The sequence below is a fragment of the Mastacembelus armatus genome, chromosome 11 (assembly GCF_900324485.2).
Source record: "Mastacembelus armatus chromosome 11, fMasArm1.2, whole genome shotgun sequence".
NCBI classification, from domain to species: domain Eukaryota; kingdom Metazoa; phylum Chordata; class Actinopteri; order Synbranchiformes; family Mastacembelidae; genus Mastacembelus; species Mastacembelus armatus.
In genome coordinates this window covers 6,975,006-6,989,357 of record NC_046643.1, presented here as the reverse complement: position 1 = coordinate 6,989,357, position 14,352 = coordinate 6,975,006, and the positions used below count along the sequence as shown (strand labels likewise).

Below are 14,352 nucleotides of genomic sequence, written 5' to 3'. Positions count from 1 at the left end.
CCCATCCATCCTCAGCGACAGGGAGGGATCCAGAGCCCATGCTGGATGGAGGTGGTGGTGAGAGGGGAGGTGCTGGCATTGACTGGATGTCCCTGTTCTCCCTTCACTAAACCAGTGAGTGTGCTGTTATGTAATATTTATTTAAGGTCCTCTGTGAGAGTTGAAGTAAAACCTGTTTGGCTGATGACAGGATCTCTGGTTGGTGTCAGCAGGGACTGGCTGCAGGCTGTAGTCCTGATCATCGTCTGTGTTACATCAAGGCCACTGGTGGAAAACTGTGGGATTAAGAAACACCAGTTAAAAATATTTATTTGCTTTCTTCCATCACCACAACCTGGCAACAAACACCTTTGCAAAGTATTTAGTCTACTTAAGAGACAGTGTTGCATTCATGGGACTTACAGCTACTGAAACACACCACCTTGGTTTTCTGCTGTTTTTAAATAAAAATAAAGACAAAGGGGTCAGGTCCCGCTACTGGCTGACTGACACTGCCATCTAGTGGGTGTTAGAGAGAAGACAGAAGAAGAATCTTTATTTTGGCCCATCATTGCCTTATATATTCGTCTTTAAGATCAAACAACTCACACTCTTACTGAAATTCCTATGAGGACTGATGTGGTCCCCAATTTAATGAATTCTGAATCAATCCTGATCAAATTAAGTCACAGACTAAGACTAGATTAGGAAGAGCAAAGTGCCAAATTGAATTATTACTGCTACATTTCAACTGAGTAGATCTCAGTACAGGAGATAATTTTATTTCATTAAAATTATGTTTAAATTTTCACATCAACATAAATCGCGACTCTCATTACTTGCATTTTGCACATTTGTAGTTGTGCTGCGATAAGAATAAATCACTTAGTTAAATAGTGGTAAACCATAACAGAAACTTCTTTCCATCAAAGACCCCAGTAAACCCCAGTACTCATTACCTCTAATAAATCTACTGGCCATACACTGAAATGTGTCTAAAGACGACCGTTCGATTCTTCATTTAGAGAAGAATCTATAGTCTTTATAACAAAAGCATAGACTGTCACTAACTTATTTCAGAAAATACATTTTACACTTTGAAATTGTTTATAGCTTCAACTAAACATATACAAAACACAGAAAACTGTGTTGTTTGGGCTAAGCTAAGCCAATCCAGTTATTACTGATTTGATTGAATGTCAGCAGCTATTTATAGAACGCATCCTGTAGCTTCACAATGTGAAGCAAACAGACAAACACAAACCCACGACAGAGCAGCCATGAGAAATCTAACCTGGGCTGAAACCTGACCAACTTCAGCTCTACTATAGTGTTAACTGAAGAATGTAACACATTCTGTTTATTTCTCCATGAAAGAAGTCAACCTTTACCACTCCATGAAGTTTATTCTTAAGAAGTGACTCCATAGGGGAAATATCTCTGGACTACTACATGTGCTGTCAAACAGACAAAGAACAGAAGACACAGATGAACAATTGAACAGGAAATTTATTTTTTGAAAGTTGTTCACTTCTTTGCCGCCTCCTTCTGGAGCTTCTTCACCTCATGCTTGATGATTTTGTTCCTCTGCATAAACAGAAAGAGTAAGTGCATTAGTTACAAACACTCAAGGACTGATCAAATTTACCTTTTCAAAGTGTCTGTGTTAAGTCAAGCTGAAGCTAGGAGAAAAAAAATGTACTGCTTTTCATTGGTCTGCTAGAGTGAGCACTGACAATGTCAATAACTGTTGTCAGTCAGTGTTTGCTGGCTGCTTCACAGAGCTTTCTGGACATTCGTCAAGTCATATTTGAACTTTGATTAATGTTAATGCTGCATAAGAGTGGAGAGAATTTTCCATGCAGGATATTTGGTTTGGCTGACTTAAGCTTTGTGTATAATAGAAACTGAAACCACTAAAAAGGTTAATACATGTCAAAACATTTACATATGTGGTCAAATTAGAGGAGTGAGGACAATGCAAAGTTGTGAGCAGCAGTGGTAACACCCTTAGCTTCAATTACTCAGCTGGCTTACTGGTTCTGTATGAATGAAACCAGCCTGAGCAACTTATTTGCGTTTCAGTCACACTCACCATCCTCTTGGCCTTCATCACCTTGTAGCGGTCAAAGTCAGACATTTTGGCCCTCTGCAAAGAGACAAGAACATAAGGTCAGTCCTGTGACTCACTTTTATTAAAGTCAAGTTCTGAACTAATGTGACACCTCTGAAGATCAACATCAGAAACATAGCACTAAGTTCCACTGCCCAGTACAACGACATTTCTGAGGGAGAGGCAGGCTCCCCTAAAGAATCACACAAAAGAGACAATGTTACCAGGATCTGTCATGTTTAGTCCTGCCAACTAACACTGACCTCTCAGCCTCATATATGAAATATGTGTTTCATGATAAATAAAGTAGACAGACCTGTTTTTTTTTGTTTTTTTGTTTTTTTTTTTAAATCAGTCAGTGTCAAAAAAGTCAAAAAACAGTCAGAACAGGGAGAGAACGTGAGGATTAATAATGGCACATAAGACAATGCAAAGATCACTGCCATCAGTCACTAAGGTGATCTGTACAAACTATGCATTAAGAATTGCACAGCTACATTGTCTTTAGGTTAGTGACCTGGGACTGATGTTTTGCATCAGAACATATATTGCAAGAATGTCTTTCCTGTCCTAAAACACACCCAGCTGCCCAGATCATTTGCTCAGGTGGTGGCACGTATAGCCATTACCAAAGTAGTCACCTCAACTACACAGGCTTTTCTAGTAATGTGTGACTGATGTTTTGAAAAACAAATACTTTTAGAGCCAGGAACTCAGTTCAGTTAAACTGTACAGGAGCCCAGCCCCTCTCACCACGTTTAACCTATGGTTTAAAAGAATAGTTAACCTACACTCAAAAATAAAAACAGCAAATGGGCAATAACTGAACTATTTAAAGCCACATTTTAGAAATTATGAACATCAGCTGTGTACATGTATTCAGTAATGCAATATTCTATGTCACGAGTGTCCAGAAATCCAACTGCAGTGTATATATGACATTTTCTTCACAGTTTGAACCTTTTCAAATGTTCCTATTAACCAGAAACTGAAAAGCAATCTTTACCTTCTCCTTTGCCTCAATCTTCTTGGCCCAGCTGCTTTGTGACCACTTCTCGTTGACTTGGGCCTTTTCCCAGGCTCTCCTCACAAACTTCTGGCGGGCGCTGTGAACCATCACATACAGTAAGTACTGATACTAGAGACATGTATTAATGTGTCATTACATGTCACCACTGCACAATAGTATTTCTAACAACCACAGAAAGACACCAGGGTCACATTGATGCTGATGCTCTAAGGCCCTTTTAAAATTTGTCTTGTGTCAGGTGAAGTGATCACAGATCGACAAGACAGTTTTAATACAGTAAGTATTGCATTCAATGAAACTGAACACACCTTTAGCAGTGATGACCAATAACCACCTTATGACAGCAGCAGGTTCTCTTGTTTTTTGTTAGTCTTAAAGACTGAAATTTTAAAAAAAGATGGTATAGCCCTGCACTTTCATTTTAACATCTTATCTATGCAGACTGGTGGAAATAAGCAAGTACACAATGTGTTGTCCTGTCTGGCTGTCCTGGTTAAAAAGACAAATCTTTGATGCACTACTCATCTGGTAGACACTACAAAAAGTGTTAACCAAAAAACAAACACACACAAATAAGCAGTAATCCACATATTCTCAGGTATATACATTAAGATGTGAGTGAGTCTCCATCACATCTGTCTGACAGTCTGAATGTGACCACAGCTCCCACTCACCTGTGAGGAACTTTGATGACAAAGTCTGTGAGTTGCATGCACTTGAAGGGCATAGCCTGCCTCTTTACGCCAGTGCAGGGACCATCAACAAGAGCCTGCGAAGCAAAGAGCACAGCAAGTATCAGCATCGAAGAGTCGAAGCGGGGCTGACACGGACTAAGCTGCCGTCACCCTGAGGGCTCACCCTGTTCTGGTCGATGACATCCACGATGGCCACCAGCTTTCCGGCATGGGGTCCGAAGGAGACGTAGGCAACACGGCCGATCTCAACGTAGCGCTTGAACACCTGAGAAACACAGAAGACCAGTGTATCAAACGATGTGGCTACAGACTGAACACACCTCACAGCTCCGAGCCACCAGACTGATCAACCAGCCGCTAATAGTGTGCCGGCTAACACTCCTGCTAACGAAGAGTGCAGCGTGTACAAGTCTGGACAACACTGAGCTCTGTGTGTGTGTGTGTGTGTGTGTGTGTGTGTGTGTGTGTGTGTGTGTGTGTGTGTGTGTGTGTGTGTATGTATGTATGTATATACATATACATACACACATATATATATATATATATATATATATATATATATATATATATATATATATATATATAAACAGAAGACATAAGACATTTATTCCGGTGATAAAACAGGGGAGCGGGTGTGTGAGCTGCTGTCCCCACAGGTCTCGGCCCTCATGGACCACGTTGTGGTGCGGGCTAACCCGACATCTTACACACGGAGCGTTAAGATACAATAAACCTACGTGACCATATAAAAGCTACACAAATACGTGTGTGAGTGTATAAGCACGTCATATGTGTTTCGTTGTGCCTGAACAGAGGAAAATATGAAAAGAAATTCGACTAAGAAAAGCTCAAAGTCTCAGTACGAGCTCACCATGATGGCAGTCCCGGAGCAGAAAGGACGTCACGGCTTCCGGTTGATGCACATACTGCTTCCGCTTTATTGCTACGCATGCGCAGTCTGTGATATTTTTATACTTTTTTGTATTAAAAGCTCCAATGCAGGACTTTGACTTAAACCAGAGTATTTCTAGACTGTTATTACTTTGACGTGAGGAAATGCTACTTCTACTACTGTTCAATGGTGTATGTTTATATAGATGAACAGATAAACTTTATAAATTCAGACTGTGTTATTGTTGCATTGCAACTCTGATTCACTCTGATCTCTGACAAATGTAAATGAGCAGCAGGGTTCTCTTGTAGTTCATTTTTTTATTTTCAAATTTCTGTACAAAATAAAGGAGACACTTTGCAGTGCAGTAAGAAAACAAAAGATTGTTTTTAAAGTAATGCAAAACACACATGTATCTCTGGTCATATTTTTCTTACTAAGGCTACCAATGTTTCGTGATTGTGCCACAGTAAAGATGTAATGACAATGCTTGGGAAACAAGTGTTCGTGACACAAAACATGTCACTTGAGGGAAATTCTTATGTAACTGAGACTGTCTGATTTTTAGTAAAGATTTTTATTGCAATGAGAAAACAGTCACACCTCATACTATCCCACTGCCAGGCAGGGTTGCAGGAGGACAAATGGCAGAAATAGCACATTCACTAAACCAGTTGGGCCAGTTTGGCCCATGTTTTGTCCCAGCCCAGTCCCTATACTGTCTCTAATGTGCACTGTCTAATGTGACTGAATGTTATCTATTGTGTGCTGCAGTCCTGAGATTCCTGCTGTTTGCTGCAGTATGGCATTTTATGTATAGGGAGTCTTGTGTTCCTTTTGTACAGTAGTAGTCTTATGCCATCTCTGGTTATTTGTAGCACCTGGGGTTCTGGGGAACGCTGTCTTGTTTCACTGTACCGTACCAATGTATATGGCTTGAAAGAAAAATAAAATGAAAATAACATATTTAATATAACACTTACATGAATCTTATTTTATCTTGTTGCCAATTGATGAAACTATATAACACATGCACATCCACTCAAATAACCCAGGGAGTTTTGAAGGATGGTGGGGACTAATAACCAATGAGGGTTTGAGCATAGACATGTATGTGTAGACGCTGCATTAAGCTCTGAATTGTATGTCGAGGTCACCGCCATATTGAATGTGGCAAGTTGGAGAGATCGGAAAATAGGGAAGATCCCTCATTCATGTGCTGCTTGGTGATGTTCCAACCATTTTACAACAAAAACCAGATCCCATGGGCTTACCTTGCACACGTGAAACTGAACTATTGCTTCTGACTGCATTGGTTCATTACAGCATCAAAGTACAAATACTCCGTTACTGTACTTAAGTAGATTTTTCAGGTATCTGTACTTTACTTGAGTATTTATTTATCTGACGACTTTTTACTTTTACTCCCTACATGTAAACACAAATATCTGTACTTTCTACTCCTTACATTATTAAAACAGGCTCGTGCTGAGTTATCAAAAGATGTATTCTGTATCGCTGACAGCAAAAAATGAAACAAAAAAAAGTTTACATTTTTACTTAAAAGTACATTTCAGACCCTGTACTTACTTACTTAGTTGCGTAAAGGAGTTGAGTCAGTACTTCTACTTTTACCAGAGCCTTTTTTTTTCACACAAGTATCTGTACTTCTACTTAAGTATAAAATCTGAGTACTTTTGCCACCTCTGGGCACATTCAGGAAACAGTTTGGAGTTGACAACCACCATTTTGTGCTGATGTCAGTGGTTGTGTGTGTCTTCACTCACTCTTCACTTACAGAGCGGCAGAACATTTCTTTGTAAAGGGTTTTAGCTTAAACACACACACAGACAGTGGCTGTATAGATAAGTATGTATATAACGTTATGTGCCTGTTCATGTGGGAAGGATGGGTCTTTTAAATTAAAGAAGATTACAGTCTATACCTGCTCTATGTAAAACCCAGCAAGCCAATTGCAGTGTCTTATTTCTAGCGTCTGGTGGGCCACACTGCAGGACGTGAGCAGGAAGGAGAAGAAAAACAAGCCTCGCCCAGCTTTCAAACCCAGCACGGCACAGCACAGCACGGCTCGGTATGTGAGTAATGTGATCTACGACCTGTTCTGTAGGGACTAGGCGTGTTTGTCGCGAAGCATCGGACCACAGGAAAAACCCGTCGTCTGTTTTCACGAAAAGCGACGTGTTTGCAGTCAGACCTCCAGACTTTGGTCCTTTATCCACGTCTGTTTGATAAACGGTGTCGAGGAAGGATTTCACTTCAGTAAGTACGGTCTATCTTCTAAAGCAGTTTGTTAACATTAGTCATGTGGTAAACATGTTTCATGGTTTATACCGTATACTATTATGTATAATATACTAAACAGTGTTTTTCGAAATGTAGCTAAGTTGAAAATCCTCAAGTGTGATCGTAGTCTCACATTTGGTAGGAAGGCTGAAAGCGGAAATTCAAGTCAGGGCACATATTTTTCTGTTGTCAGGCCGTAGGCCAAACTACGCACTTACAGCCAGTAATCACAAATACAGAACAAACTACGATCCATGAAGATTGTATTTTATTTCTAAAGGACTAAAATAAATCTATGTCGTTTTTTTTAAAAATCATGTGCGCATGTTTAATTTGTCACAAGTGAGAAAAAGGTAGAGAAAGAACATTACGTGATTAGTAACTAAAGGGAAATTCCGTCTTGTAATAAAAATAATATGTAATGAAAATAGTGACAATCCAGTTTATTACATTTGTCAAAAATATGTTAGAGTGTAAAACTCAGAAGACTGAGGCGACACATTATATAACTAAATGAGAAACAATTTTTTGAATACTTTATAGAAATAAAACATAATTAGTTTCTAGGTTTCAGCAACTATTACTGAAAACTACATACAGGTAACTAAATGAACATTAAATTGATGCCAGTGTTTTCGGGGTATTTATCAACCACCCGTTTTAACAACACAAATATTGTTTCTAGGTGCTCAAGAGCCGAAATGACAGAAGATCCAGTGAACCCCTACCCGTAAGAACCAGTTTTCTTTTATTAATGGGATTTCAATATTTTAAAGAAGCAACAACATACATGTATAATGACACATCTGGGTAGAAATGTGTTTTATTGCATATTTACACATTTGGTCACTAGTTTGAACACATATTCTCCCTTCCCTTATGTGTACGGAAACATACCTACACTCCCCTCCAAAAGTACTGGAACAGTGAGGCCAATTCCTTTATTTTTGCTGTAGACTAAAAACATTTGGGTTTGACATCAAAAGATGAATACGAGACATCATATTTCAACATTTATTTCCAGGTATTTACATCTAGATCTGATACACAACTTAGAAGATTGTATTATTTGTAACAAAAACACAAGTCTGGAGACTGACTTGGCCAGTCTAAAGCCTTCCTCTTCTTGAACTCCTTTGTTGTTTTAGGAGTGTGTTTTGGGTCATTATCTTGCTGCATGATGAAGAATCTCACAATCAGATTGGTTGCATCTTTCTTTAAACTGGCAGACAAAATGTTTCTGTAGACATCTGAGTTCACTCTGCCATCATGTGTTACATCATCAATGAAGATTAATGAGTCTGTCCCAGAAGAAGCCATACAAGTCCAAGCCATGACATTACCTCCGCTGTGTTTCACAGATGATCTTGTATTTTTGCGATCATGAGCAGATCCTTTCTCCAAACTTCAGCCTTTCCATCACTTTGATAAACTTTGGTAAAACTTTGTCTCAGAATGTTTGAGACTCATCTCTTTACGTTTTGGCAAATTCCAGCTTGGCCTTCCTCTTCTTCTTGGTAATGAGCGGTTTACATCTTCTGGCGTAGCCTCTGTACTTTTGTTCATGAAGTCTTCTGTGAACACTAGGTTGTGATACCTTCACTCCTGCCCTCTGGAGGTTGTTGCTGATGTCACTAACAGTTGTTGTGGGGTCGTTTTTTACAGTTTTCACGTTTCTGTCGTCAACTGCTGCTGTTTTCCTTGGTCTACCCATTTGAAGTCTGTTACTTAGTACAGCAGTGGCTTCTTTCTTTTTCAGGAAATTCCAAATGGTTTTACAGGCCAATGTTTGTGCAATGGCTCTGATTGATTTTCCATATTCTCTCAGCTGATGAATTATTGCAGTCCGTACAGGCAAAACCCAAATCTGAAACTGTAGTGTAGACATTCATCACTATTTATTGTTTGAATAGTTAGTGTAATAGGATACACCTGGTCAACAAAACACACCTGTCAGTCACATGTTCCAGTATTTTTGCTCACATGATAAATGGGTGGGTTCAAACAAAAGGTGCAGTCTTCTAAGTTGTGTATCAGATGACAGTAGACCCCTGCAAAGTCGTGGTTCAGAGTTTGCGGCCTCAGTCATTCGTGGATTTTTCCTTAAAACCTAACAAATATTTGTTAGGTTCCCCTGCAATTTCGCAGAAACTGCAAATATCTTCCTTTATGGCTTTTTGTGTCAATATATAATTTTTTATGCATTTTAAAGCAAAATTATTAAGAACAATATAGTTTATTAATTTGGGTCACTAATTTATTTACTATTAATCTATTAAGCTGAGTTTGAAATTAAATTAAAGTGTTTTGGAAGCATATTTGGGGGCATATCTAGGGTTTAATCTATAAAAATGGGCATTTCTAGTCACTTTTTTTACCACATCCAAAATTTGCAAGTGCTCAAGGAGCGTAACCCCCGCGAATTTCGGGATTTTGCTGTAAATACGTGGAATTAAAAGCTGAAATGTTGATCTCTTGTCTCATATTCATATCTTGATGTCAAACCCAAATGTTTTCAGCCAAAAGCAAAAACTGACGTGTACTCACCCCAGTGCTGTGGAGGACTTTTATTTGTGCTGCTCAGATTTGTTTGACTGTTTCGCGGATCAGAATGGTTAGAGAAATTCAACCATTAAGTTAATTTTATTTACAGTATTATTTTTCAGCTCATGTTGGCAAATCACAAATTTATGAAAACACTAGTTTTCCGTGGGTGACATACAGACAGAGAACCGCAAACGCTTTGTCCGCCCTTGATCGCGCTAGACATGAAGAAGGTGAACTTGTTCTACACACATGGACAAAATTGTTTTGAATTTACCAGTTTTATACCCCTGGGGCTACAACTCATTGGTCGCTCTCGCAGCCACTGCGACCAGGAAGGCCCTTAAGCACTGAGCTCAAGTGAGGTAGCTGACCCGAGGAGAGCACTCCGGGGATGGCGATGCAAGCGAGGCAGGAGGGGAGGGCTCCATGTTAGGCTTAGAGCCCGCGCTAGCCGATCACTGCTACCGAGCCTTTTGCTAGCTAACGTGCGGTCTCTGGAAAACAACCTGGATGAGCTGAAAGCCAGGATCACAACACAACAGGAAGTAAGAGAATGATGCGCTCTGATTTCCACCGAGACTTTGCTCTCAGAGAAAGTCCCAGAATCCGCTGTTCATCTACAGATCCACTCCAAACACCGGGGAGGTGTGTATGTTTATCAACAACTCGTGGTGCAGAGACATGCAGACTGTTTATAAGCACTGTTTGCCAGATGTGGAGTTTCTACTGCTGACACGCTGTCCCTATTATCTACCAAGAGAATTCACTGCTGTGTTTTTGGCCGCTGTTTACATCCCCCATGGGCCAACTCTACAGCAGCGCTTGGCAAACTCCATGACGTCATCAGCGAGCTAGAGACGGCTCACCCTGACGCTGCTTCTACTCCTGCTGGCGACTTTAATCAGTGCAGCTTCCAGACTGTCCTTCCCAACAGCATGTGGACATTCCCACCTGCAACAAGAACACACTGGACCATGTTTGCAACCCCCACGTTGGACACTCAGACCACATCTCTTTGTTCCTGTACCCAACCTACAGAGAAAGACTCAAATAAACAAATGCCAACACCAAACAGGTTAAGCTCTGGATCCCAGAGGTTGAGGCCATCTCACAGGACTGTTTTTCTGTAACAGACTGGGATATGTTTAAAGCAGCAGCAACTCAGGAGGACTCTTCTGTCAGGATACACGATTATGCTGAGTCTGTGACTGGGTACATTAGGATAACAACCCCTTACACCCTACTCCTCAACCAGAAGCCCTGGATAAACAGTCAGATACACCACATGCTATGTGCTTGTGCATTTAGATCAGGCAACGAGAAAAGAAGCTGGACCGTTTCTACTCTACTGCTGACGTTGGGCGGATGTGGAACATCACAGACTACAGGCTCACCACGAACACCACTATCAGCTCTTCAAACAGCCTGCTGGATGACCTCAACACCTTCTACACAGGCTTCAAGACCTCCAGCATCAACAAAGAGTTAAGGCATACATGCACTGGTGTGTCTGTTTGTGTATTGTCTTTTCGTCTCTTGCCGTGCTGGGTGGGGAATCCGTCTGGTTAGTCCTTCATCATGTGTGACACAATGTGGTTGGTCCAGGAGCTTTTTGTCAAATGGTGTCTCATTCCAAATGGTGCAGTATTTGGTGGAGAGGGCTGTGCCACTTGGACTTGTTTATCTTATTAGGTCACTAAAAGTTTTAGAGCAATAAATTCCTTAAGGATAAAACTCCTTCCTCAGTCTTGGAATGTGAATATATTCCTGCCTTAGGTCTGCTACAACCTCAAAACCTTCTTTGCACTGTGAAGACCTGAAAAGAGGATGGACTACACTGAAAACTGAAAAAGAAGAAAAAAGAAGCAGCAGGATAAATCGGGTAATAACAGAGCATAAGACATACATCAGCACAGTTATGAAGATGGAGCAAACACTGACTTCACGCTGCAGCAGAGATGAGTGGATAAGCAGTGAGCCAAATTGACACCCTGTCTTGGGGAAATGAAAAAGTGATGAGGTCCCCAGATGGCAGATGGTTCAGCACAGAGGAGCATCTGTAATGAAACAGAGTGTAGGAGGGACAGAGGCAAACAGGTTGAAGTGTTGTGATCCTTTGGAAAAGGTTTGAGTGGCGTTATGATGCAAGTAAATAAGGCAAACTGCACCTGAAGCCTCTGTAAAATTAAAAATGAACTAGCCAGAGCGGTATATGGCACCATAACAAACTGTATGATGATAACCAATGCCAACGTGAAATTATAGAGGAAAGAAAGTCAGACAGCGTGATGTAGGCCGACAGACGTGTGTCATTAATCGATCTATGCTCTATAACATGTAAAGTGGGAACTTGAAAGGAATATTTTAAAAGCAACTCATATAAATACATTAATCAAGATATTGTCTGATTCGGAATAAGGTCAATAGTCAGATTATTACTGTCCAGGTAAACATAGTCAGTGTCACTTTGCCATCAGGTGCTGTCCACTGGAAGCATAAAAGTAACAGGTATGAGTCCACCAGGGTAAGTGTAAGAATAAATTAAGTGAACTTTGAGGTAAAAACAGTGAGTTAAGTTCAGTTTTAAAGTACTCAAATGTGTCAGATTGACATCAGCAGGGTGATCAATCCTGCTCTGAGCCATGTCCCCAGTTTCTCACTTTAACATAAGTGTTTTGTCTTGTGGGCAGCACTACTACAATGTATTATGCTTATAATGCATAAGTAAATACTTCCTGCTTTCTGGTTTTATAAATTCAAGTTTAAAGTTTTTTTTCCTTCTACCTTTCAGTTTGGCAAGTCAGATGTTTTGTCAGTCAGATTTCTCAAAATGCAATGGAAAAACAGGTAAACCTCACACATCATGCATGTCATAGAAACTTTGCTAAGTATTTTTCAACCTCCATTTAACTCTGCTTCTTTGACGTGTGATGCAGGTTCAAATTACCTGCAATGGGTCTCACATGCTGTGTCCAAATGGAAACACAGGAGATGCATCTTAAATAATCCAGCTGGGACTGTACTGAAGATAGCAGAGCTTGGGGACACCATTTACAGAGATGAAAAGAAGGTGGTGAATGGGTGGGGGAAATTCTACCTTCCCGACATAGTCAACATGCAGGTTTTTGGTGTGGTGGAGGGCACATCATGTCCATGTGACGAGCTTGTTCTGATGACTCGTGAGGACAACAAGCAGGTGTATGTATATGATGGAGAGGAGCTGCATCTGGTGGCCTCAAACCTGAGACAGGTATTTGAAGAGGGAATTGAGTATCCAGCATCCAAAACCTATTACAGAGGAGAAGCCTTCAAAGATATGGTGAGAAGTAATTTGCAATTTGTGATTGTTTGCCATGATGACCTATGTCCTGTCATCACTGACAAGATGGTTTTCATTTTTGTGTGTTTGTTTTTTGTGTGTAGACCAATGAGGACTGGGCAGAAGTAAAAAAGGGCCCAGTGGGGAAGAGGTTGGACCAAGAGCACCGTACACGAGTGACAGCAAGAAAGTCCAGATTCCTAGATAATCTCAGAACGATTGAACAAAAAATAGGTGGGTGTTTTTGTGTATTTTCTTCACTTAGATTCAAATAACTGAAAGGGTTGCAGGGTTAACACCCACTAATCACTCCAAATCATTCCCATCGGCTGCTTTGGCATTATATTATATTATATTATATTATATTATATTATATTATATTATATTATATTATATTATATTAATAAGTAATGTCAAGTCTCAAAGGGTAGTAATTTCTTTTGTGGAGTCATTTTTCATTCATTAAAATATGCTTGAGAATAGAGTTTCGTATCCAAAATCTCAATTTTGTAATCTTGTGCATTTACAGAAGAAAAATAACCCCACTGACTAACTTTAATTTGTTGTCCCTTCTCCAGGAGTCGTCAGCTGACATCTTATGGTATTTCAACCTGGCTGAAGAGTCCTGCCCAATGAGGGCTATTACACTGTTTTCCAGTGGGGGTTGGTGCCAATCCCTGCTTTTACTTGTTTTAATAATATAAAATGGAGTGTTCATATAAAACTCCATATAAAAGCTAGAAACTACGGTTTCTATGCACAGGCCTGTGTAAAGGATTAATGGGGCCACTTGGTTGTCAACAGTAAAAATCACAAATTTTATCTCTTCCCAACAGGGCAAAACAACAAAATATCTATTTATGTCTGTCTAAAAGGTAAAAAGATATATAGCCGCAAGCGGCGATGAGCAGCCCTCGCCTCGAGCGCGCCGCCTTCCCGGCCGGCAAGAGGTGAAACTGCTCCTCCCGCGCGAAGCGGCTCGAACGAGAGTGGGACTCAGAGCCAGAAAGCCGAGGCATATGGCATATGTGGCTGTTTGTCTTGTTTTGTGTTAGAGAAATTGAGAAAATGTTTTGCCCTCAAGTGACCTAATCAATCTTCCTTTAGTATAATTGAAACACTGCTCAATATGTCTAATGTACAAACATAACTTTTTCTTTCAGTGAGAACAGTTTGTTGTGACCTTGATTTTTTTTTTAATAAAGACTGTTGGAATCATAATCCAGATGTCTGGCTGTCCTCCTCTTTCTGTTCACATGACCTTGTTTGTATCATACCGTTAAAAATGATGTGCTTGGCCGCTACCACTGTGACTCTCATGCTGTACCAAGGTGGTGTATGACTGTTACACCTTGTGAGTAAAACTCCTATGTAATTAACCGAAGTTCTCTGAATCTATTTGTTAAAAGTATTTCCCTAACATTTTGGAAAACAAAATTCAAATTGAACCTGTCAAGCAAAAATTGCGTTGGC

The 14,352-nt window shown here is 40.2% G+C and overlaps 2 protein-coding genes across 4 annotated transcripts; one reads left to right on the top strand and one right to left on the bottom strand.

The window, feature by feature from the left end:
- Nucleotides 1-1,470: 1,470 nt before the first annotated feature.
- On the bottom strand, nt 1,471-4,738 carry rpl14 (ribosomal protein L14). The gene is made up of 6 exons (XM_026299590.1): nt 4,689-4,738; nt 3,981-4,082; nt 3,797-3,891; nt 3,099-3,198; nt 2,075-2,128; nt 1,471-1,566 (listed from the first exon to the last, which is right to left on the bottom strand). The coding sequence occupies exons 1-6, from the start codon at nt 4,689-4,691 to the stop codon at nt 1,507-1,509; spliced, it is 414 nt and encodes a 137-aa protein (XP_026155375.1). The 5' UTR covers nt 4,692-4,738; the 3' UTR covers nt 1,471-1,506.
- A 1,995-nt stretch (nt 4,739-6,733) lies between these two features.
- Nucleotides 6,734-14,104, top strand: LOC113126571 (uncharacterized). Of its 3 annotated transcripts, none has more exons than XM_026300659.2 (7): nt 6,734-6,989; nt 7,699-7,743; nt 12,038-12,068; nt 12,352-12,407; nt 12,497-12,879; nt 12,984-13,113; nt 13,458-14,104. In XM_026300659.2, exons 4-7 carry the CDS (start codon nt 12,365-12,367, stop codon nt 13,469-13,471), a joined length of 570 nt encoding a protein of 189 aa, XP_026156444.1. In that variant the 5' UTR covers nt 6,734-6,989; nt 7,699-7,743; nt 12,038-12,068; nt 12,352-12,364; the 3' UTR covers nt 13,472-14,104. The 3 variants fall into 3 exon arrangements, with proteins under 3 accessions (XP_026156444.1, XP_026156445.1, XP_026156443.1); XM_026300660.2 differs by lacking the exon at nt 12,038-12,068 and adding an exon at nt 11,337-11,442; XM_026300658.2 differs by lacking the exon at nt 12,038-12,068 and having other exon boundaries at nt 6,736-6,989.
- The last annotated feature ends 248 nt before the right edge of the window (nt 14,105-14,352 follow it).

Coding starts and splice junctions, on each gene's coding strand:
- rpl14 (XM_026299590.1), bottom strand. Junction 3,892..3,980: donor ATGTCATCGACCAGAACAGG/GTGAGCCCTCAG, acceptor TTTGCTTCGCAG/GCTCTTGTTGATGGTCCCTG. Junction 2,129..3,098: donor AGATTGAGGCAAAGGAGAAG/GTAAAGATTGCT, acceptor GTCTCTTTGCAG/AGGGCCAAAATGTCTGACTT.
- LOC113126571 (XM_026300658.2), top strand. CDS start 7,715: ATGACAGAAGATCCAGTGAACCCCTACCC. Junction 12,408..12,496: donor AAAATGCAATGGAAAAACAG/GTAAACCTCACA, acceptor CGTGTGATGCAG/GTTCAAATTACCTGCAATGG. Junction 12,880..12,983: donor GAGAAGCCTTCAAAGATATG/GTGAGAAGTAAT, acceptor TTTTGTGTGTAG/ACCAATGAGGACTGGGCAGA.